The sequence below is a fragment of the Dichomitus squalens genome (assembly GCF_000275845.1).
Source record: "Dichomitus squalens LYAD-421 SS1 unplaced genomic scaffold DICSQscaffold_4, whole genome shotgun sequence".
Classification (NCBI taxonomy): Eukaryota; Fungi; Basidiomycota; class Agaricomycetes; order Polyporales; family Polyporaceae; genus Dichomitus; species Dichomitus squalens.
This window is the reverse complement of record NW_006766886.1, coordinates 1,555,131-1,576,730: the sequence shown is the minus strand read 5'-3', so window position 1 is coordinate 1,576,730 and position 21,600 is coordinate 1,555,131. Positions and strand designations below refer to the sequence as shown.

General features: G+C 56.1%; 8 protein-coding genes across 8 annotated transcripts; 3 read left to right on the top strand and 5 right to left on the bottom strand.

The window, feature by feature from the left end:
* Nucleotides 1-8: 8 nt before the first annotated feature.
* Nucleotides 9-1,700, bottom strand: DICSQDRAFT_153114 (uncharacterized protein). Its single transcript, XM_007362682.1, has 7 exons — nt 1,670-1,700; nt 1,068-1,618; nt 649-1,016; nt 510-592; nt 422-454; nt 306-365; nt 9-250 (listed from the first exon to the last, which is right to left on the bottom strand). Exons 2-7 carry the CDS (start codon nt 1,616-1,618, stop codon nt 161-163), a joined length of 1,185 nt encoding a protein of 394 aa, XP_007362744.1. The 5' UTR covers nt 1,670-1,700; the 3' UTR covers nt 9-160.
* Nucleotides 1,701-2,167: 467 nt separating this feature from the next.
* On the bottom strand, nt 2,168-3,598 carry DICSQDRAFT_178489 (uncharacterized protein; the record flags this gene model as incomplete). The annotated part of the gene is made up of 1 exon (XM_007362681.1): nt 2,168-3,598. One exon carries the CDS (start codon nt 3,596-3,598, stop codon nt 2,444-2,446), a length of 1,155 nt encoding a protein of 384 aa, XP_007362743.1. The 3' UTR covers nt 2,168-2,443.
* A 1,414-nt stretch (nt 3,599-5,012) lies between these two features.
* Nucleotides 5,013-6,108, top strand: DICSQDRAFT_80798 (glutathione peroxidase-like protein). Its single transcript, XM_007362680.1, has 4 exons — nt 5,013-5,285; nt 5,358-5,448; nt 5,564-5,737; nt 5,878-6,108. The coding sequence occupies exons 1-4, from the start codon at nt 5,173-5,175 to the stop codon at nt 5,983-5,985; spliced, it is 486 nt and encodes a 161-aa protein (XP_007362742.1). The 5' UTR covers nt 5,013-5,172; the 3' UTR covers nt 5,986-6,108.
* DICSQDRAFT_80796 (acid protease) lies at nt 6,103-9,272 on the bottom strand. Its single transcript, XM_007362679.1, has 12 exons — nt 8,967-9,272; nt 8,684-8,889; nt 8,549-8,617; nt 8,145-8,246; nt 7,995-8,093; nt 7,804-7,937; nt 7,625-7,701; nt 7,519-7,552; nt 7,409-7,457; nt 7,293-7,350; nt 7,068-7,229; nt 6,103-6,999 (listed from the first exon to the last, which is right to left on the bottom strand). Exons 1-12 carry the CDS (start codon nt 9,179-9,181, stop codon nt 6,498-6,500), a joined length of 1,707 nt encoding a protein of 568 aa, XP_007362741.1. The 5' UTR covers nt 9,182-9,272; the 3' UTR covers nt 6,103-6,497.
* Nucleotides 9,273-9,880: 608 nt separating this feature from the next.
* On the top strand, nt 9,881-11,042 carry DICSQDRAFT_32421 (Metallo-dependent phosphatase; the record flags this gene model as incomplete). Its single annotated transcript, XM_007362678.1, has 4 exons — nt 9,881-10,032; nt 10,083-10,208; nt 10,255-10,768; nt 10,824-11,042. Coding segments are annotated over 4 exons (1,011 nt in total), but the record flags the coding sequence as incomplete, so codon positions are not given.
* A 607-nt stretch (nt 11,043-11,649) lies between these two features.
* Nucleotides 11,650-12,472, bottom strand: DICSQDRAFT_125053 (uncharacterized protein; the record flags this gene model as incomplete). The annotated part of the gene is made up of 4 exons (XM_007362677.1): nt 11,650-11,708; nt 11,781-11,878; nt 11,952-12,181; nt 12,242-12,472. 4 exons carry the CDS (start codon nt 12,470-12,472, stop codon nt 11,650-11,652), a joined length of 618 nt encoding a protein of 205 aa, XP_007362739.1.
* Nucleotides 12,473-14,415: 1,943 nt separating this feature from the next.
* Nucleotides 14,416-15,303, bottom strand: DICSQDRAFT_159903 (uncharacterized protein; the record flags this gene model as incomplete). The annotated part of the gene is made up of 4 exons (XM_007362676.1): nt 15,041-15,303; nt 14,748-14,977; nt 14,576-14,673; nt 14,416-14,501 (listed from the first exon to the last, which is right to left on the bottom strand). Coding segments are annotated over exons 1-4 (657 nt in total), but the record flags the coding sequence as incomplete, so codon positions are not given.
* A 2,400-nt stretch (nt 15,304-17,703) lies between these two features.
* On the top strand, nt 17,704-19,170 carry DICSQDRAFT_100439 (uncharacterized protein; the record flags this gene model as incomplete). Its single annotated transcript, XM_007362675.1, has 3 exons — nt 17,704-18,564; nt 18,626-18,853; nt 18,911-19,170. The coding sequence occupies 3 exons, from the start codon at nt 17,704-17,706 to the stop codon at nt 18,950-18,952; spliced, it is 1,131 nt and encodes a 376-aa protein (XP_007362737.1). The 3' UTR covers nt 18,953-19,170.
* Nucleotides 19,171-21,600: the final 2,430 nt, after the last annotated feature.

The following is a 21,600-nucleotide window of genomic DNA, read 5'->3' as shown; positions in this document are numbered from 1 at the left end:
CGCAAGCGAGCAGGGCAAAGAATGCATTATGACTATTCTTAAGTGTGTGCGGCTGAGTAGAGTGTGCCTATGCTACATTTCTATGCTAGAGAAGAGCGGGGAAGTGGGGCGCACGTGTGCAAGTATTCCAATTACCAAGTACTAAGGTAAAAAGAGCGTATTAGTATGCAGGTTCTGTCGTGGAGTCTTCAGCCTTCTCGTCTTTGCCAAAGATCATGTGCCACATCTCGGGCCCGTCACGGATGAGGCACTGAGGGAGAAGATTAGTTGACGAAGCGACAAGAATCAGGAGTTGTTCCACTTACAATGACGACCTCGACTGCAATAAGAGCAATGATGATCAGTTCCATGCGATGTGCGGATGTCTTGAAGGGTGCGATCAGTATTGCTATCGAGTGTGGATCGTGCAATATTTACGCACCTCCGTTAGCAATTCTCTCAGCACGGATTGCATCTGTTCATGATACATTAGCGAACCCCGCATCACTTTGAGACTCGTCGGTGCTTACCTCGGCAGCGTAGGTGATCTTATCATTCACAGAGCGAATACGCGTCTTCATGTCGAGCGCATTGCTCAAAGTGTTGAAGTACCCTGGCCAAGAGTCATCAGAAGGCGTGCTATAAACGGCAGGCTACGCATATGAATACCTTCAAGCACCGGTTCCGACCAGTAGAAGTCTGGAGTATCTGAAAAGTTCTCCCGATTGAGGTTGAGACCCTGTCGGAACCTCAAGAGTTCTCCCAGCTTCATGACGAGAGCCCTCCGTCCCAAGCCGGGCTTCCCAGTCTTTTGCAAGGCGTGAGGAAGCAATGCTATGGAGGAAAGGTAGTGCTCCAACGACGTCTCCAAACCAGACAGAGCGGTCGACCGAGACAACGCCTGAGAGAACGCATACCGCGCCAGCACCGTCTCGCGTGGAAGGATTGAGGGAGGCAGGTCGACGGGTAGGGATTCTTCGTTGCTCAATGGTAGAGTGCGACCCAAGATGATGATGTCTCCCTGTAGTCGAGTGTCCCTGCCATGCCCGTGAATCATCGCGGAATGCGAAACGAGTAATGAGACTCACTCTTCCGGGTCCGTAACGAACTCTAGGTCCTCTGTCTCGGGCTCCTTCAGCCGGGCTACCTCGGCCGACGACCGCGCAATGACTGCGTCTGCGAACCGTACCGCCTCGTCCTCGCTCAGGCCCCAGGAGACAAAGCTCCCGTTTCCAAACACGAAAACCTCGCCCTCCTTCCCGCTCTTCTCATCCTTCCAGCGCGGCACCCACCATGAATCGTGCAGGAGCGTCGAGTCCTTCGGCAACGCAGCGCGCAGGTTAGGCATGAGGTACCGCTCCGCAGTGGCATACGTGAAGATGGGCTGGATGTCACCACGCGTAGGAGTCGGGTTCGAACGAATGGGAAGCGACGCTGACGCGGCACGGCGAAGGGCTGTGGACGCTTTCGGCTTAGGTTTGGGAGCTTCTGGCGGTGGGCGAGTGATCTCCGAGAAGCTGCGACGGAGGACCTGGATGGGATGCGCGGTCGCGTTCGCCGACTGCCTCCATTGCCAGCAACGGGGTGTCGTCGAGAAGCTAGGCCGGAGCTGTCGGTGCACCAGTTTCAGAGAAATCATCTGTGATATGGATGAGTAACCACCTCCAGGCAACATACAATGTCTACTCACGGCGACTGGTGGTGGTGACCGAGAATGAGCAAGGCAACGTCGGGCAGTGTCGAGTACAGAAACTTTGTAGCTTTTGATGATGACCGGGCCGGCACTGGGAACGTCACCGATCGGCCAGCTCAGCGCGTCTGACTAGCCCCGGGAAAGTCGGAGTCGTCTCTGCCCTCCCACCCTCATATTCACAGCTGAGATTCTACTAGGCTTCATTGACTTTTGCGCACCTGCGCGTGCTGAAACCTACACGATGGTTTAGATGAAGCCATGACTGGCAACCGAAGACACACAACCGGATCAAATAAATTAGCTAGAAGCTCCGCGCCCGACGCAACGTCGGAAAAGTTTAGAACGCGGACTCCAGCAAGCAATCACAAAGCCCCAGACAACACGCAGAAGAGGAAGAGCACACATATCCTACAAGGTCAGTAGAGGATAATTGTACTACTTGTACAAGCACTATTGGAGACACAGGACAGAGACAAATAAATCACCACCAACAATCGGCTCATCTGGTATGAAGAGCGATAAATACGAGCTACAACCTGTCCGTGCCAGCTTATCTCAGGTACTGACACGAGGTCATGCAATGTCTCTCGCTGTCACTGACAGCGTCTACCTCGAACTGCTCGACCGAACTGCTGAGGCGCCACGGGTATTGCCCCGTCAACATGACGAGAGGAGTCTTGATTACGCTGCAGGGAACGGCTAACATCCCCATTGGCCCTGATATCGACTCGATGGTCTGACCGCCACCGGCGACGACGGAGTTTACCATCTTCAGCCCCTGTTGGAGGCAATCTCGACGTCGCTCCAGACTTCTTCCTCCGAGTCGTACTCTGATCCGGAGCTCCACTCGAATTCGGAGTCACATCGGGACCCGACTTGCGACTCGAGGTCGGCGACCCAGGACGAAATGGGCGAGTCAAGCACGAGCTCCCTCGACCACAAGAGCGGTGTCTGCGGGCAGACAAGGACAGGTCGACCCTCCCCAATCACGCCCCAACGCGACCCGCAATCGCCCTTCGTTGTCTGGGCGAGACTGCCACCCTTGTGGGCCGGGGTGCGAGGCAGCGACGACGACACGCTCGAGCACGCGGGCGAGCATGATGGCGTGTGGACCTCATCGCCCTCGGTGGTGAAAGGTTCATCGTCGGATGCAACGGGCGATAACGATGGCGACGACGCCTGCATGCACTCCGTAGGTGGGATCGGCCACTCCGTCCCATCACTCCCAATAAAATGGGACGATGAGACCGTGCTTCGCAGAGTAGCTCGGGGGAGGTTGAGGCCGAGAGCCGGTGCATGGAGTCCAGGAGGGGGAAAGTAGCCATCATCGGACCGTGACACGGGGTGGAGGACGACAGCGCGGCCGACCGCCGCGTCCGTGGCGCGAGCCTTGCCCCAGTTCGGTGGGCATGCGATCAGCTCTGAGGCGGGCGGCCAGGCTGGAGCTTCGTTCGAGTCCTCGTTCTCCCAGCGGCGGCGACCCGCGGCGAGCAGAAGCTTTCCGATGATGCCTCCGCGGCCAGCGTACTGGTGGACGTTATGAGCAACTCCGGATTGTGGCGGCACACTCTGCATGCGGTAGAAACCACTCACCGTTCGTGTCGGGGATGCTTCGTCCAGAGAGGCCTTCGATGGGGCCTCCAGCTCGTCCTGCTCTTGCCAGGAGAGGATCCTGGAGAGCGACCAACGTGGTCGCGGCGCGACGAATCGCCGTGGCGCAACGAACTTGACTGCCTCAAGTTCCTTGGCCTGTAGCTTATCGGCCTCGCATTGTCTAGCCGGCTCGATCCTGGCCTCTTGCTGGAGCTTGGCTCGGAAAGCGTCTCCTCGGAAGGCCTCGGCTTGAGCCCGAAGCGAAGCCCAGCGAGTGTCTGCCGCTCCGGCGGTCATAGACACCAAGTTTGCGTGCAGTGCGACGGCGTTCATTGCTATCTGGTATGGAATGTGAGGATACGGCGATGCAGAGAACGCGGTAAGGTGCTGTGGTCGTGGTTGAGAGTGACTGCGTATGGGCCGTGGCGCAACGAGAGGGACTCAAGTAGCAGGTTGTGGTTCGGTTGTGGCTGAGTGATTGAGAGGGCAGGAGGGAGGTTGCGAGGAGGCTGAGGAAGTTCTGACGGTGGTGGCAGTCTGGAGGATCACAATAGGTGGGTCGTATGTGGGCTCTTTTAAAGGGTGGCGGAACTCAAGTGTGGTCCTCGCCTCCAAAGCACGGGCACGTGATCGTGGCACAAAGCGCGAGGGCTAAAGCGCTATTGAAGCTGCTGCATGGCGACCGCTTTGTTGCTCCTGCCATGCCAGGCCCATTCGACATACCTGATAAGTACATCGCACTTACTATACGTGTTACTTGGGAACGTCGGTTCAATTCACTCATAAAACGCGGTTCATGCTTAAGCAATGTGTAGCTTTCGTTGAGAAGCAATTCGTTTCTGCGTCGAAAAGGGTCATACTTGTAATACCCTGATTGAAATGGGTGGCTTTGGAGAACGGTAGGAGACTATCAGATAAACAATGCTGCCTCTCCCGTGCTTGTTGTCAAAGGCATCTTTCAAACCGCTACCTTCAATAGAAGGCCTTCGGGAAGAGTATCCGAGATGGTTCGCGGACAGTGTAGAAAACGTCAGTTTGCACCATTTGTCCTGCAACTCTCGCCCAACGTAGCGGAGACGATGGATGCCGAACCCTTCGTACAATGCTTCTTTCTATGTGATGTGCATGTGCCTCCCCATGCAAGAGTATTCCGGAGAGACCTATATGCACTCCAGTATTGGTCCCGCCCGTACACTTTCGTCACTGCCGTGGGCGCAACACTGACACTCCTATGATCGGACTGCCCAGACCTGAGGGGACCCCCGGTCGGAAGATCCTACGTAAGTTAGGGTGCTTACGGTGTAGTCCCGTGACCAGACGTCACCGGGGAATCGAACGAAATCAGGACTGGACGGAGCCTCGGGACATCCGGCCTTCTCGCTGTCCCGCCAGTAGAGTAGGCACAGCATCATAGATCTACTATCTGCTGCATGCAGACCCCCTCCGCCTCAATACGATTCTACGAAGCTGCCTCTGTATAGCAGAACTTCGTCAGACTGGCATATGCTACCCGTTCCGACACCTTCAAACGCTTTATCGACGCGTAGAAACATCCGCGGTATGCAGCACACTTGGGGAGAACATGAGTAAACTGTAACTGAGCGGCTGCCGGTGTACGTATTACCGTACACATCATAACCGGGCTATCGGCCACCGCGCCATTCGTTGCTGCGAGCAAGATGCGCATGCCACCGGTCACGACGGCATGGTCCACCGTCTCTGCTTCGTCAGTCTTCTCTTGGGCTCGTCCAATCTCACATAAGTCGTCCCTCGTTCGTGTTCAGACCCCTCTCCCACGTTCTCAGCGCTCCCGTCTGCTCTCCCAGCTCTTATATCAGGTATCTGGTCCCGTTCCCTCACGACCAACTGCCTCTTCCTATCGCACCCTCTTCACGACCCCGCCAGCCATGTCCGACGCCGGTTTCTACTCGCTCAAGGCGACTGCTCCCGGAAACAAGACGTATGACTTTGAGCAACTCAGGGGCAAGGTCGTCCTCATCGTGAACGTCGCGTCCAAGTGGTACGCGCACCCGCTTCTTGCAGTCTTTGGAGGAGATAGCTCACCGCAAGCATGTTCACTTGTCGTGCGCAGTGGCTTCACGCCCCAGTACAAGGGCCTTGAAGCTCTGTACAAGAAGTACAAGGACCAGGGCTTCATCATCCTCGGCTTCCCGTGCAACCAGGTACGTCCCGGCAACCCTCAGCCATCCCGCCCCCACTCATCCAGACCGCACGTACCCATCTTTGCCTACTCTGTCCCCGTCGCCCTGCGCCCTCGCACCCCGCGTCGCGCTCCAGTTCGGCGGCCAGGAGCCCGAGAACGACGAGAAGATCGCCGAGTTTTGCGAGCTCAACCACGGCGTCACCTTCCCGCTCATGGCCAAGTCCGACGTCAACGGCGATAACACGAACGAGGTCTACAAGTGGCTCAAGTCGCAGAAGGCCGGCCTCCTCGGCCTCACCCGCATCAAGGTGCGTTCTCCCCCTCCAGTCTCCCCTTCTGATCCCATCCCATCCCATCCCATCCCATCCCATTGCATTGCCCGGACGGGGGCACTTCGATATCCTCTCCTTGTACGCGGATCGCTTACTCTCCCCTTCCCCCCTTCTAGTGGAACTTCGAGAAGTTCCTGATCGACCGCGAGGGCAAGGTCGTCCACCGCTGGGCCTCGACCACCTCCCCCGAGGCGATCGACGCGGAGGTCGCCAAGCTCCTCTGACTCCCGGACCCGCACGGCGCGAGAACGACGACGAATGCTAGATTGTAGTAGTCCCGAATCAGGATGTAATCTTTTTTGTATCGGAGCCCTCCCGTCAAATACGCATATACTTGTGCAGTGAAGTACTCTATCGCAAATGAACGAGCGATGGAGGGTTGGAAGTGTATTACGGTATGTGTATAAGTTGCTTTGGTCTTCTCTCCCCGACCGAGGTGGCAAGCACCCGGAGCTCGGCAACCGTCGCAAGCTGCTGCGGTTGTGTATGCACGGCAGGATCGCGAACGACAAGCTAGTCTCACGAATGCTACGATTGATTAGAGATGTCCTTGCACGTGAAGACAAGAGAAAGGCGAAGCTCGAAAAGAAAAGAATAAGACTGCGTATGCCGCAGCTACCTAAAGTATATGTATATTTGGTGGATAAAGTTCGAACACAAGCATAAAGAAAAGTCCACTGTCCACCACTGTCCACGGACCGTCGCCCACAAAGCGTCATAAATATGTAATGCCGTGCTACCACACCAGCAGCGCGCACGCAGACAGCGCGCCGACCACCCCGCCGAAGCCCACGCTCCGCGCACGACCCCGCGCGCCGTTCGACCATCCGGCGGCGGGCGAGCCGAGCGTGATGGACCTCTCGGACGCCGTCGACGTCGTCGTGACCGTGTGCCCGCTCGTGTCGGTGAGGATCAGCGTCGCGACGGTCGGCGAGGGGGTCAGCGTCGGGATCGCGGTCGCGTTGCGGTTGTGCGAGCCGAGCAGCGGCACGTACGTGCTCGTCGCGAGCCCCGTCGCGACGATCTTCCCGACGGGGGCAGAGATGGAGGCGTTGAACGTGTACGAGGGCGTGGAGAAGGTGGGGACGGAGATGAGGAAGTTCGGGAGCGTGGTGGGGACGGTCGCGGAGGCGGAGGCGAGGAAGGAGGATACCTGCTGGGGCGTCTCGGTCACTGTTGTCGCATTAGACAAGGGGTAGAACCCGATCATAGGTGGCTCCTTGGTGTTGATACCGAAGCTGAGAGAACATTGATATTGTTTAGTAGCTGTTATCTCTGATGAGGCTGTGAATAGGTAAAGGCGTGCCTGTAGATCGAGTAAACCGTCCGAAGGAACGCGGAACCGAATTGCCAGTCAATACCGTCCGAGCTTGGAGGAAGCGCCCTGGGCCACGAGAGGCAGAGGTTCGGGTTCTCAGCGGCAGGACCAATGATGTAATCCGTAGGCTGCAAGACGAAATCACGTCCTCTACATCAAAGCGTGAATTAGGCCAATTTCTTGATTACGAGAAGGCTGGGAACGAGTACGAACCCGAAGTTGAAGGACAGTGTCTCCTGCGTATCACATGGCAGGACGTACTGTCCTGTAGCTGCTCGGCTCAAGTCAGTTTGACGAATCGCGCTCAACGACAAGGGGTGGAGACGCACTGTCGTCCACGAGGCGTGCGCTGTCGATCATGGAGAATATACGCGCGACCTGTGTACGCCTCGTGTCAGTCCTCTGTGGCAAACTAGACGCTCATATCCGGAAGACTTACATCCTGGTATGGGCCAAAGATCCCGGCGGTTCCGCTGGATTGTCAGGCACAAAGAGGAGTAGGTCATGAGCGGCAAAAGAGTAGGAATCCAGTGGAGCCAACCTACACGTCGATCAGGGCGATAGTGTTGTTCATCGTCTGGACTGGGTATGTAGGTTCCGGAGTCAGCGACGTGCCGTTGACCTGCGTTACGGAATAAGGAATCAACGTCGGTTATAGGTCCAGACGGAATCATGTAATCGGAAGTATTTCATCTCGTAAAGCCAATGACAAAACGAGACGTACCGAGATCCCGTCAAGGACGATCGCCCACTGGAGGTAGCTAGAGGAGTTGCCCTGAGACCCAAATGGAGCAAACGGCACGACTTCGTTGAGTTCGACCAGACTCCGGTTCGCAACAATGGAGCCGTCAATCGCGCCTACAACGAGTAATGGTTTGCATTTTGGGCCACATCCTGTGAAGCATTGCAACATACCGAAAGTGAGAGTGCCGCTGGTATCCCGCGTGAGGCTGAGACCAAATACGGGATAGTCAAGGCTACCGTTTTGCGCTAACGAAGCAAAGAATGGCGTCGCTGTATGCCAGTGAGTAAAACTCTACGGCAGAAGACCGTGTCAAAGCCTACCATTGGATATCGTGCCAGAGATATCTGACAGCCTTGGGAAGCCTAGACCAAGAACCCCGCTGACATCATCCTTGAAGGTTACGTTGGAAGTCCCGGCGAGACCTGTGTACGTCACAGTTTAGCTCTTGCGTGGGTATACCGTGACTGCTACTCGCGAGATGAAATTACATAAAGCGCGGGCCTGGCATAGACTGAAGTTGCGATCTCGGATGGATGCAGTACGTTCCGAGGGTTTCGAGTCACGATGCGGTCGCGGGGAGATCTAACGGAGGACAAGGGAACCGATCGCACAACGTCGTGGGCAATAACCAAAATTATCCTCGCTGAGGAGGAACTCGCGGTATCGCCGCATAATAGACACAGGCATATGCGGGACTAATGCCATGGGAGACATTGACACTCACCAAACGCTTGTGTTGGAACTGTCAGATTTCCTATGGATACAGACTCTCGCGCGATGAAACCTGCTGCGCCTGAGGAATGGCGAGAACATGTTGGTGAGGGGACGAGCGTCCACGGGAGAATGCATGAGAACGCACCTGTGCCGTCCGCATAGCTTACGCCGAATGCGGTTGTGTTCGAGTTAACGGAAACGAATGTCGGGCTCTGGAATGCGAGCGGGTACTTGGGGAGATTGCACTGGCTCGTCGTGCAGTTTGAGGACACGACCCACAGGTCCGCGGACGCGGTATCCAACGCGAGTCGGAGATTGACGTTCCCTATAGTTGCAAGGGCGTAGTACGTCCTGCGTCCAGCGCACGTTAGGCTCGACGAGGATGCTTGATGCGCTGTACGCGCTATGTGAACGGGACCTGTACTCACGATTTGTCCGAGGAGAATGCTATGGGGACGATAGTCGAGTTTTGCGTCGGGGTGTTCGTCGCGATGCCCTCGAGGGTGTTACGCGCATGGATGCCGCTCTTGCCTGCGCCTCTCCTGCGAAGGTCCGGCCTCCAACGGGGGAGCGCATGCGTGGAAGCATAGCAGGATGCGTCCAAGAAGGAGAGAATGGAGAGGACGAGGAACAGGGGCAGCATACCGCCGGCGAGGACGAGACGAAGGTGTGGTGAGGACAGGACCGCGCGCAGGGACGTTGGTCTGAGGGGTCAGCAGGAGGGGTGCATCCGGAGGGAGACGGTGGGGACAATGAGAGGAAGGCAGCTGACGAGCTGCGGGGAAGGTGGCCGTCGTTTTGAGTGCGGTCATTTCCCAGCTGGCCCTGTCGACGCGGGGTTAGCTGCGCGCGCTTCCCCTATGTCTTCTTGATGATGTAAGCAAACCCTGCTGATGAGACTGCCTTGTTGGGCATGTGCGTGTATAGTGTGGCGCAACCCAATTACATAATCTCCTGCTTTCGTGTCTCTCGGCCTCGTCGTGACCGCCCGCAGCGCCCTGTGAAACGTCTCACCAGCCCGTCCACCACAGCCGCATGCAGTCCACGTAGTTGCGCCGAGCAATCTCCCACCATGCCACGCCTTGTTTCGTTTCTCGCGATTCTCGTTCCCGTCTTGGCGGTCCTCTACGCCTGCCGCTCGTTCATCCCCGTCTTCGATCTTGTAGCCAGCCTGCCGCTCACTTGGCCTCTTGCCGTACACCCCGACTTCGAGAACGTACAGCACGGCTATGACGACTCCTCCGAGATCTCTGGCCAGAAAGTGTTCGACACCATCCAACAGCCTATCAAGCAGAACGAACACGGTCCTTCCACTGGCGGCGCAGAGGTACATGTCGAAGGTCAATTTACCAGGAAGATAGTGGCTGTTGGAGACCTCCATGGCGATTTACCTAATGCGCAACAAGTCCTACAAATGGCGCGCGTCGTGGACGAGGATGGGAACTGGTCTGGAGAAGTCGACTTCTTCGTACAGACCGGAGACATCATCGACAGGTGAGTATATGCGCATGTTTGTACATCCGTTTTCTCACATACACCCGCAGAGGTGATGACACCATCAAGCTCTACGCCTGGATGGATCAGCTTCGTGAACAGGCTCAAGCCGTGGGCGGAACGGTGCTGTCCCACTTAGGCAACCATGAGTGGATGAACGCCATCGGCGACTGGAGGTATGCTAATCATGAGCGCACCAATGCTCGGCTCACCTTCTTCAAGATATGTCCATCCCTCCGAGGTCAAGACCTTCAGCTCCGTCCCCGCTCGCCAGAAGATGCTCTCCACCGGGAAGATCGGCCGCGCCTGGGCCGCGAACTACACCACCACCTCCCGCCTCCCCCTGCACCCCTCCCTCGGACCCCCAAACACGGACTACGATCCATCTCTGATGGGCTCTTCCCTCTCTCATGCCGCCATCTCGTTCGTCCACGGCGGGCTTGCGCCTACCTATCCTGACCTGACGCCCTTCCCGTCGCGCATCAACGCGCTCTCGACGTCCCTCCTGCGCAAGCTGCAGCACCGCGTGCAGCCCCCGCCGCACCCTCCCAACCCTTACCCCGGTCTCCCGCACGACGCCACCCAGGCGGAGCACCGCCTGTATGGCTCGGACGGACCGCTGTGGTACCGGGGATGGGCGCTGGACCCCGAACAGAAGGTTTGCAAGGAGGTCGACGCGGTCTTGCAGAAGACCGGGACCAGGCGGATGGTCATGGGCCATACGCCTGACTTCCAGGTGCGTGTCGCAGTCTTGTCTAGAGACTGCGGATATCAGTTGACGTGCGCTGCAGAAAATCGTCTCGAGGTGCGGAGGCAAGGTCATCATCATCGACACCGGCATCTCTCATGCTTATGGCGGCGCGCTCTCCGCGCTGTCGGTCACGTACACGTTGACGCCCTCGAAGGGCGTCGATGGTGAGAAGAAATGGCACGAGAAGGAGATCGTGAAGGCGTTGTACGTGGATCACGAGGTGCTTCTGGCAGACGATGAGAGGGAGGTCGTTGGAGATTTTGTGTAGACGTTGGGTCATTTTGAGCGACTAACTTATTAGCTTTCGTACTGTTGACTCTTCTATGGTAATTCTACGGGTTCGATCTCTGGAATCATCCTGGAGCGTCATTGCTATGATTTGGTGACGTAGGGTACGTCCGATCATTAGGATAATGCGAGTGTTGAATATCCATGAGCGCTCTAGGCTTTGCCGTCTGTCGTGCCCGCAAAGGCTACCAAGTAGTCGAACAATTTGTGCGACGGCTTATCGCAGATGGTTCGAGCTGCCCTGCGCTCCAATGTTCGGAGGTCAACCGGTCATGTGTGGCTGCTCTGCGGAACATACGTACTCATGTCACATACGGTGTATGTCCCAATCCTAACTCCTATGCGTTCATTCACCGGTGTGTCAACCGTTGACACGCGTGCATGAACCAAAAAATCACTGATTACAGTGCAGAATATTGTAACACCCGAAGTCCGTGAAGATAGCTAAAGAGTGACGCGACCAACCAGGAGCATAAACGCTGCGGGAGGTCAAGAGACTAGCAGCAACAAAGGTCCACAGGGAAGATATGGGGGCAGGAAGGGGTTCGCAGGCAGGAAACCCGGCGACCCGGAGGTGTTCAACAGTCCTGGCCCAAGTCCGGGAGGCAATGGTCGATATCACCGGAGTAGTGAAGCCCTGGGAGCAACAAGGGGGGATCAGCCAGACGGATCGAGATAACGTTGTGCAGCATGGAAGCGGAAGGCTCACAATCGTTGAAGTTGAGGTACGGGATACCGGCGTCGGTGGAGAACGCCGTCCAGTTGAACACGGGAGTGAGGTAGTACTTGATGAGCGTCTCGGCGGAGCTGGTACGCGGCCATCAGCATCATGGTCAATTTAAGAACAAGAGAGAAATTGTGAAGCTGAAGAGGAACGCACTCGGGGTAGGAGGGGGTGTTGCGAGTCTCCTGCGAGATCGCGCCGTAGACGAGGTCGATGAAGCTCTGCTGCGTGATGGGGCAGCCGTCGGGAGCCCACGCGCACTCGCCGACAATGTCGGCGTAGACGTTGTAGTCGAGGCTCGGCCACTGCGAGATGGGCGGAAGGACGATCGAGGTGGAGTTGTCGGGGTCCGCGCTGCACTCGAGACCGTCGTGCAGCACCGGCATCTATAGTGCATGACCAAGGTCAACCGCCGGCCGGTTGTGATGATAGAAACTAGGACGTACGCTGGCGACGACCGCGGCTGCAACGCAGATCTTGTTGGTCCAAGGGTTCTGCTTGGCCTGCTCGGTGCCGAGAGCGTAGTTACATTCCTCGAAGAGAGGGTATACGAAGGGACGCTCGTAGGCAACCATGCCCTTCACAGCGCCGTAACATGCAGAGGATTGACGCTTGCCGAGCGAGGCAGCGTTGGCAGCCACAGCAGAGAAGGCAGCAAAAGCGACGGCGAACTTCATGACTGGCTATAAGTGACAGAAGTCGGACTGCGGGGACAGTGAAAAGTGTAAACGGAAAAGAGAGGGGGGCGTAAGTCCAAGAAGGATGCCTTGGGCAGCTCGTACATATATACTCACTATAGCGCTGCGACTACCCGTTGATGGCTGACAGCTGACCAGCGGCTTCGACTGGCCTTGATGTGAAATGATGCATGACGGAACAAGGCGCAGTGTTTGCCAGACCAGCACTGCCGCGTGACATGGGTGAACAGGAAGACGAAGATGTGACAGTCGCGACAGAGCTGGGCGTACCTGGAGTGGGTTGCCCATGGTTAACGTTCATCATGAGCACAGTCGGTCAGGTATGTGCCCTAGACATCGTATGTATGCTCGTCGCTCCCTTGAACCCTCTTTATCCCTTCGCATAGATGGTATCGAATCGCTCATTCGGTCAGGTGTGGAGGAGATGAGGTCCCACGAGAGCTAGATTCTGTAGACCGACGCTCGTCAACAGGCTCTTCGTCACACCCTTCAGCATCCGAGTCCGACCACACGCGGAGCGCGCGATTATCATCCGAAATGACCATTGCTCATCAACAGCTCACCCATCTGAGGAGTGATCGCTGGAGACATGCTGAAACATGAACATGTTGCTCTGCTCACTCACCTGTCCCTATCCTAAGGTATGTCCACGCTTTCGAAGTAACGAAGTTGTAGCCCTTGCAAGCTTGATTGTCCACGAATTCGGAAGATCGGTCGAAGTGGAGAGACAAGCTATACTTACTGTACTCCCAAAATTCCTACCCCCGTTGCTGTTGAAGTTCGCAAGGGAGCCAGTGAACAAAAAATACAGAGTGTATTGCGTTTGGCTGAGCTTACCAACGCATGAGGGAAAGGCTAAAGCGACACAAGCGTAACGATCATGAGTACCATACGATTACCTCAGCATGTCCATATTGGGACCTGTACCTACGAGACTGCACAAACCCAGATTCCAACAGTTGCATCCTTCCTGCGGTCCCCCAACGAGGAAGATGATCATTCTCTCGCGAAATGACACATAGCCAGCCTCCGATAGATAAACTACACTCATGAAATGACTGATGAGGACGTCATATTGGCAAGACATCTGGACGCGCTGCGGTGCAACCGAGAAAGTTGAGAGGTGAGACCTGTACGGATGTAGGAGGTCGGACAAGTAGGAAAGTATCGAGAATAGCTAGGTTAAAAAACATTGAGTCATATAGGACATATCGTGAACCGTTTCAAAAACTTGGAATCCTGAGGATCCACAGACCACCTCCCACACCAATGTCGCCTTTGCCGTTCTCTTCAGAGCCCGATACCTCCCTCCTTTCCACCCCGGTTTCGCATGCATTCAACGTCTCTCTACGCAAGTCACAGTCTCGTGTACAGGCCTCACCGGGTCGTAATCTCGGGGTGTGGAGCCGAATTTGATTGGGAATAAATGGCACGAGAACGAAGTCGTTAAGGCATCATACACAGGAATCAGGACTTGGAGATGCTTCTGGAAAACGAAGAGAAAGGGTTGGAGTAGACATAGTGTCGCCGCGATGCAGGCAAGTTACTCGTAAGTTTTTCGTTACCCACGCTCTTGCGTGGGGATATTCTCCTTGAGGATCATCTTCAACCTTATCCATGATGATTGGGTGACATAGGGTGACGAGCACTCGAAAGTGCCAGGCCGTCCAATAACGAAAGCAATGCCAGTGTCACAACCGTACCAGTGCTCCGGGGAATCTACAGATCATTCCCGGAGATTGAGAACTCGAGTGTGTATGGCCACGCCCAAGCCCCTAGACCGTATGAACCATTCAATTAAGATGCAAAATATCTAGTTCAAGACCCCAAGTCCACGAAGATACACAATGAGCGACACGACCGACCACGGGCATAAAAAGCCATGGACGGTCAAGGAGACTAGCACTTATAAGTGTTTGGGGCGATGATGCAGGAACCCGGCGGGACTGTGAATCGCACTCGCCAGTGTTCGGGACGCAGTGGTTGACCTGGCCCGAGTAGTGGAGCCCTGGAAGAGAAAATTACGGGGATTAGTCCTGCTAATTGGGAGGACGCTGGCAGACAAGAAGACGCAAGGCTCACAGTCGTTGAAGTTGGTGTATGGGATGCCGGCGTCGGGGGAGAAGGCCGTCCAGTCGAATATGGGCTTCAGGTAGTACTTGATGAGCGTGTCCGCGGAGCTGGTACGCCACCGTTAGCACGACGGCTCGTTCGCTACGACCACAAGAGCAAGTCTGAAGGAAGAAATACGCACTCAGGGTAGACGGGCGTGTCGGCGGTCTCCTGCGAGATAGCGCTGTAGACGAGGTCGATGAAGTTCTGTTGCGTGATCGGGCAGCCGCCGGAGGCCCACGCGCACTCGCCGACGATGTCGGCGTAGACGTTGTAGTCCAGGTTGGGCCACTTCGAGTAGGCGGGAAGCGGGATATCGGTGCTGTTCGCGCCGACCGAGTTACAGATGAGACCGTCGTGGAAGTTCGGCAGCTGCAGCACAGTACACCAAGGTCAGCGGCCGTCCGGGAGAAACGGACAGCAATCAATACGTACGCCGGCGACGACCGCGGCCGCGACACAGATCTTCCTGTTCCAGGGGTTCAGCTTGGTCTGGTCCTGGTCGGTGCCGAAAGACCAGTTGCATTCCTCGTAGAGGTTGCCGACGAACGGACGCTCGTAGGCGAACAAGCTCTTGCGGGCGCCGGCACACTCGCTGCCGGTACGCTTGTCGATGGAGATGGTTGCAGCGTTGGCGGCCACAGCGGCGAGGGCGGTGAAAGCAAAGGCGAACTTCATGGCTGACTATGGGAGATAATGGGGCTGGAACTAGGGGAAGGGGGAAGGCTAAACGGGAAAAGAACGTAAGTTCAAGAAGGATGGTTTGAGCAGGTTGGCGAAGCCGCTCTTATATACTGTAGCAGAATGTATGTGAGATGACAGCTGATCGGCGGCATCGACTCGCCTTGATGAGAATCGATACACATGGTGGATACGCATGGTAGAGCAAGAAGCAGTATAAGTAGGATGACACGGGGGAACAGGCCTCACCGGAAAAGGCTAGACTGCTGAAGACGAGACGACCGCAACAAAGCTGTGCAGGTGTTAGGATAGTCCTAAACTTCAGGTTACCCACGGTTTTGGTGAGTTCAGTCTATCATCTCGACGTTGTACGGACGCTCCCCGCTCGTTTGGCCTCCCCTTCCTCGTTCACCACAGGTTGATAGCGTACAACAGAGATGGGGTTCTGTCTCGCCGCAGATCTCAAACGTCGTCCCAGCAGACTCTTGGCATTAGGATACATACATCGGTTCCGCCTACCTACGCAACCAGGCCAACCGCAAAAGCACGCCGAAGGGTTCCCGGATCATCTGTGCGGTTGTCAGTACAATTGGATGACCGATAGTTCCCCACCTGCATGTTTCATGGTCGTTCATGGTCGTCACCACCTCACAAGGGTAACGCGTCGGACGGCTTCCTTGATTGAACATGTCGGAGGAGAGAATCCCGCGGTCTTGGCACGCCGATCATAGATAGTCAGCGGGCCTTTCGACCCGCCGGCGCCCTTCAAAGAGCATGTTTGGTGGCTGCATGCGGAGCGCCTGTTCATCGTCGGAAACTCGCTAAAAATAAACATATTGCTTTCCTCACTCACCCGAAAGGTTCCCGCACGCTCTGCAACGCATGCGGCCTACGTGCACGCATCCAAAGCTATTTATTATGTATGGCCTTCGCTGCATCACCGGCACCGCTCACCAGAAGCTGTGGACGCGCTGCACCTACAGATTACAGGCCACGCGGCCAGCTGCAGCGGGACGAACGTGTGATCAGACCGTCATACTATACTGGCATCACCTCCATGTCCGTCATGGCGAGGCATTTGCAAAACCCTGGGTACATCTACTGATGCAGAGAAGGATCATGAGCCAAGAGCAGTGAGTATGGACTCACAGTTTCGAGCCGTGCTGGTCGCGCTCAGAGCACTTCATGACATGCCCCCCTTATCCAATCTCTGTGTCTGCCACTCTGCCGCCTCGGTATGTATTTCCGCCGACGCTACATACCTTCTACTTTCACCATCTCTCGCAAGCTGCAGCATCGTGTATAGAGCCGGTCCGCCGCACCCTCGAGCTCTTAGTCCTTAGCCCAGCCTGCCGCACGAAGCCGCCCAAGCGGGGCACCGCCTGTAACGTAAGTATGTGCTTACACCGGTCGGACGTAGTGCTGTGCAGTGTGGTATGTTGGACGAACGCTGGACCCTGACGAAAACACCTGCAAGGAAGTGACGAGATCAGGATTCGGAAGATTGTCATGGGTGATACGCCTTCTTCCCATGGAGTGCGCACCGTACGTAGTCTTTTGTGTCGACTGCGTATGCAAGTTGACGTCCACTGCAGAGAAAGGTCTTGCGTGCCAGTATCATCAATGTATCATCACTGGTATTTCCCATATGTATCGCGGTGCGATACTTTGGCGGATCACGAAAAGGATATCGTTGAGGATTCTCAGCAGACGTCGTATCATCCATGCGTCATTCAATTTCTGGCTTGTTGTTCTTGGCATGTAATCTCACGCGTTCTGGACGGCAATGGACCTTCATTTCTTCTGAAAGGGTGGTACAGGCTGTACTGCATCAACACGCGTTTGCGGTACGTGCGATCCATGAGGCTGCAAGCTGAGTCATGACATAGATGTCTGCAGGCCCCAACGTCGGTGGTGCTAGCAAGTGCGGTCGACTAGCAAGCATCCTCGATCGAGCCTCTTTCTGGTCAAGCACATCTCTGATCCGCACTGCACCCGCTGGACTCTACTTAAGCCGAGCCCCGACTGGGGCATCGCTCGATTCGCTGGACTGGCATGTACCAGCGCCTACGGCGACATTCGTTACGTCATACACCTGTCAGGCATGTGGCTTACCATACAAGGTAAGGCTTGGTCCAAGGACGCAAGCCGCGCTCCACTCGCCTGCAAGCACATAAATCATCGAGGCATTTCCACTCGTTCGCCCAAATTCTACCAGCCGCTTTCCACATCACTACCAATCTCACGAATGTGCCTTCGCTGTTGCTCCATCTCTCGCAGCGACAAGCCCCGACTCAGCACCTCTGGTCAGTCAAAGCCTCGAGGACTTCGCGAGGATGAACTTGGTTCAAACGACACCGACTGCCATAGATTACACCCCCGCCAGCGAACGCAGCATATACTTTGACGCATCTGCCATGAACTCCGAGTCGAAGTTCACGGAAGGCCTCCCGCCTGCCAGCCGCTCCCACCACGACCTCCCCGGCGCGTTCGGCGACGACGAAGACCACCTCCAGCTCAACCAGAACCAGGACCATAACGAGGACGGTGGCGCAGACGTGAAGCGCAAGCCGTTCATCGCGGTGCCGCGCGACCCGATCATCAAGAAAGCCCCCGCGGACGGCGACGAGGAGGAAGAACCCGAGTACGAGCCCGAACAGCACAACCGCTCCCATCGCCGTGCGTCCTCGGCCGGCGTCACAACCGACTCTGGCTACGTCTCAGGCGGCGCTGGGGGTCTTGCCAAGCGTTCGCACTCCCGCGCATCGGCGTCGCAAGGCAGCATCGCCCCCATCCCTGTCCTCTGGACCGACTCCCCAAGCGCACGTGACAGATCTCTGGCGGATCACGATGGCGAGCGGCCGTCGAGGGCAAGCCCGTTCCGGCGTGCGTCGTCGCTGCGCTCGTTCCACACGAGCACCGTTGGAGAACGTGAGCGCGACGAGCGCGGGAGCATCAGGACGGCCCCGAGCATCGGGGGCTCCCCGGGCGTGCGGAGGCGGCGGACGAGCCTCATCCAGGGCAGCTTCGCGAGCGGGGCAGGGACCGTGGGCCCGTCGGCGACGCCGCACTTCGACGAGACGTTCCACTCGCGCAGCCAGAGCGCGGACGCGGGGCTGAGCGAGCGGCAGCGGGTGAAGCTGAGCAAGTCGCAGCTCAAGGAGGGCAAGAAGGTGGCGAAGATCATCAAGGCGGAGGGCAAGGCGGAGCAGAAGGCGATCGATGAGGCGCTTAGGGAGTTGGCGGACTTGCAGAAGATGCAGAAGGCTGCTGTGAAGGTACGTTCTTTCTTCGTCTCAGCAGCGTCTACGGTGTGCTGACTTGCGGCCGTGAGTGTAGGAGGAGAGTAAAGCGTATGCGGCGTACTCGAAGGTTCTCAAGGAGTTTCGCAAGACCGAGCTCGAGTTCTTCGCTGCTCGTGCGAAATACGAGCGCGCACAAGCAGACTTGCAGGCTCAGGAGGACGCTCGCGAAGCGTCACGAGCTCATGCGAGGGAGACGACCGAAATGTTGCAGGAAAAGAATAGGGAGGTGGAATGGCTCAGAGCCCAGAAGGCCGTCGACGACGTAAGTCATTCTTCAATATCAGTCCTGTAAAAAACGTTCTCATCTATGTTCGTACAGCGTGAGCGCCAGGCCAAAGTCAGGCAACTCACTGGGAAGTAAACAGCCCAGTGCCCATAGGCGTCGATTTTGGCGCGAACTACATCCTCAACTTTCATTCACGCTTCGTTTTCTTTGGTTTCTGCGATTGTACTATGCATAGTAATCTGGATCTCAACGGATGGATCTTTCCTACAACCCTTCGAGAATGTCTCTGTAAATGTATAGCAGTCTACGCGCTCCCGCAATTCTAGTTCAACGCCACACATTTTGTTGCAAGCCAAGTACACACCATCGCCTAACTATATGTCGCATGCATACAACCAGGCTCGGTGTGGTTGGAGGAGGGTTCGGCAGGCACTAAGCTTGCCCTGATCAAATTGACGATGACATTCTTTGGGCGACTCCTCCGGCTAGACGGGTCGGAGACGTTCCTCTGCAAGGAGCTATAGAGCGTCGAGATCGTCCGGGTCGTCATGAATACCAAGAGAACGGGCAGGCTGACAAGGGTCCTCAGCTGAGCGTCGGAGTGGTTGCGCTAGGTGCGCGTGTCCTCGGGACCAGATGACTGCGCCGTCGTGGGGCTAGTGAGGCGCATCTGCGCATCTTCCCTAGCGAAAACACTGTCCACGCCGTCAAAATTACCCTAAGACATGAGCTTGTCAGCAAAAAGGAAATAAAAAAGGCCGGCGATTGTGATGACGACGCATATAGCTTACCGCCGTGGCAGTGGGCATCTCTTGCCAGTCATCGACTCGAACTCCTTCCCGGCCGAGGCCCCCTTCCACAGCGTAGTCGACATCTTGCCTCACTTCCTCGCGTCCCGTAATTTGAGACTCGCGTGCTGCATCCCTCCATTGTGCGTTGACGGGGGACGGTGTGCGAACGCGCTTCAGAGGTATATCGAACCGGAGGCTGGAATCTGCTCCGAACCGCGTGGGCGCCGGTGGACGACCACGAACACCTCGTGATTAATGTAGTTCCCCGACCGCGGGATGCCGATGCTCGGACCCGCCCGCGCCTATACGTTTCGAAATTTCAGAGCCCATCATGCGCTCTCGTCTACGATGGTCCGCGGCCGTACTTGCTGGGATCCACTGGCCCCTGGGGTCGACCTGAGCGCATGCTTGACAAGTGCAAAGGGTGTTGCACCGTAATTCGAGGCGAGGTGGTATAGCGCAATCCCCAGTATGAGTATTTGTCGCCATAGCTCAAGCTAGTAATAAAGGGAAGACGGAGAGAGACGGAGGCACGCGCAGAGGTCGATATCGATGCTCTTGGTAAAATTTCGGAAGGGTCTTGGGGTATACCAAGGTGCGAGGGGACCGTCCAGTACAGCTTGTAGTAGTTCAGCTAGCTGAGGATACTCATAGAACGCGATGAGGCCACAGAGTCGAAGATCAAACAGATGTAAGTCCATGATACACACAAAGCTAATCATATGTCCTCTTTAGGGCGCGAGCATCATCGTCGCGCTTGGGACGCGTAGTACACATGACCGAGTCATCGGTTTGTACCTATTCGTGTCCACCCGCCCGTCGTCTACTTCTTCACATGCACACAACTATGTAGGTGTAAGTATCTCTTTCATAATCCCCGAGATACTCACGACTCAACCAGGAAGGCGTGAAACGCGGTGATTCAACCTCGCCTGAGACCCCCCACCTCGTTACTTGCTCTCCACTTGGCTCACCATCATAGCTGGAACACCGCACCCCGGCTGGGATTTCACTGATTCCGTAAAGCAAGATGTCATCCTACGGCACGCTTCGTTCGCGGTGCACAGGAGAGGATTCTGACAGAAGAGGCCTCTAGACCAAGCTTAGTATATGTTGACAAGTTAGATTGAGTTATCCCGCCCTCGCCCTTGAGCATGTTCCATTGATGTGTTGAGGTCTACTCTGCAGATGTTTACCTGATGCACGTGCATGTACTTCGGACGTGCCTGTACCGCACAGCAAAGGGGTCGCGTTCTCGAGCACAGCTCCGTCAATAGGGGTAGTCAAAGATGGCGGTTCGGAGGACGGTTCGTCGAGCGATTCTGCAGCGATTCTGTCAAAGGGAATCGTCCTGGATTCGTGTGGGCACTTTGACCACCCCACGTTTCTACGGGTCGACTCCAGGGCAGATTCTTGAGTCGGTCAGGCCTTCGGGCGTCTGTGATATCAAAATCAGGTAATCCTCGCGTGATGGTACCTCTCCGTGTGCCGCGTTGCTCTTCCCCCTACTATGCTTCGTTACAGCTCTTGGGACCTCAGAGAAAATATATCCATTTCATCAACAAGACACACGGCGCACTTGATTCCCGGTCTTCGTGCCAGAGCCAGCAGAAGGTTGCCAAGTGAGACGGCCAGACTTTCTGAAAGTAGGGTTTTCGGTCTGATCGGACATTTCAAGGTGGAGGGAATCTGTAGACCGGCAATTCTGATAAAAGTAGAGAAGCGGCAAGCTTGCAGTAGGGCCATGGTCGCTCGTAAGACGTGCTAAGACAAACCCCAATAAAATTTGGACATATAACCTATTTTAAGAGGGCTTATCCGAGGTTGGGCTGAGGGAATCGAGTGCAGAGAATCGCGATTCGGGTGGGCGGTGCTCCTCCAGACTCGCACCGGCGATTCGACGCGATTCTGCCAGAATCGCGGATTCCCCCCTTCTCGAATCGTCTCCCGAATCGTTCCCTCGAATCGTCCACCGAATCGCCATCTTTGACT

Coding starts and splice junctions, on each gene's coding strand:
- DICSQDRAFT_153114 (XM_007362682.1), bottom strand. CDS start 1,618: ATGATTTCTCTGAAACTGGTGCACCGACAGCTCCGGCCTAGCTTCTCG. Junction 593..648: donor GTCGGAACCGGTGCTTGAAG/GTATTCATATGC, acceptor ACTCTTGGCCAG/GGTACTTCAACACTTTGAGC. Junction 366..421: donor TGAGAGAATTGCTAACGGAG/GTGCGTAAATAT, acceptor GCACCCTTCAAG/ACATCCGCACATCGCATGGA.
- DICSQDRAFT_80798 (XM_007362680.1), top strand. CDS start 5,173: ATGTCCGACGCCGGTTTCTACTCGCTCAAGGCGACTGCTCCCGGAAAC. Junction 5,286..5,357: donor GTGAACGTCGCGTCCAAGTG/GTACGCGCACCC, acceptor TGTCGTGCGCAG/TGGCTTCACGCCCCAGTACA. Junction 5,738..5,877: donor TCGGCCTCACCCGCATCAAG/GTGCGTTCTCCC, acceptor CCCCCCTTCTAG/TGGAACTTCGAGAAGTTCCT.
- DICSQDRAFT_80796 (XM_007362679.1), bottom strand. CDS start 9,181: ATGCTGCCCCTGTTCCTCGTCCTCTCCATTCTCTCCTTCTTGGACGCA. Junction 7,553..7,624: donor ACTATCGCCCTGATCGACGT/GTAGGTTGGCTC, acceptor CTGACAATCCAG/CGGAACCGCCGGGATCTTTG. Junction 7,351..7,408: donor CGCACGCCTCGTGGACGACA/GTGCGTCTCCAC, acceptor TGAGCCGAGCAG/CTACAGGACAGTACGTCCTG.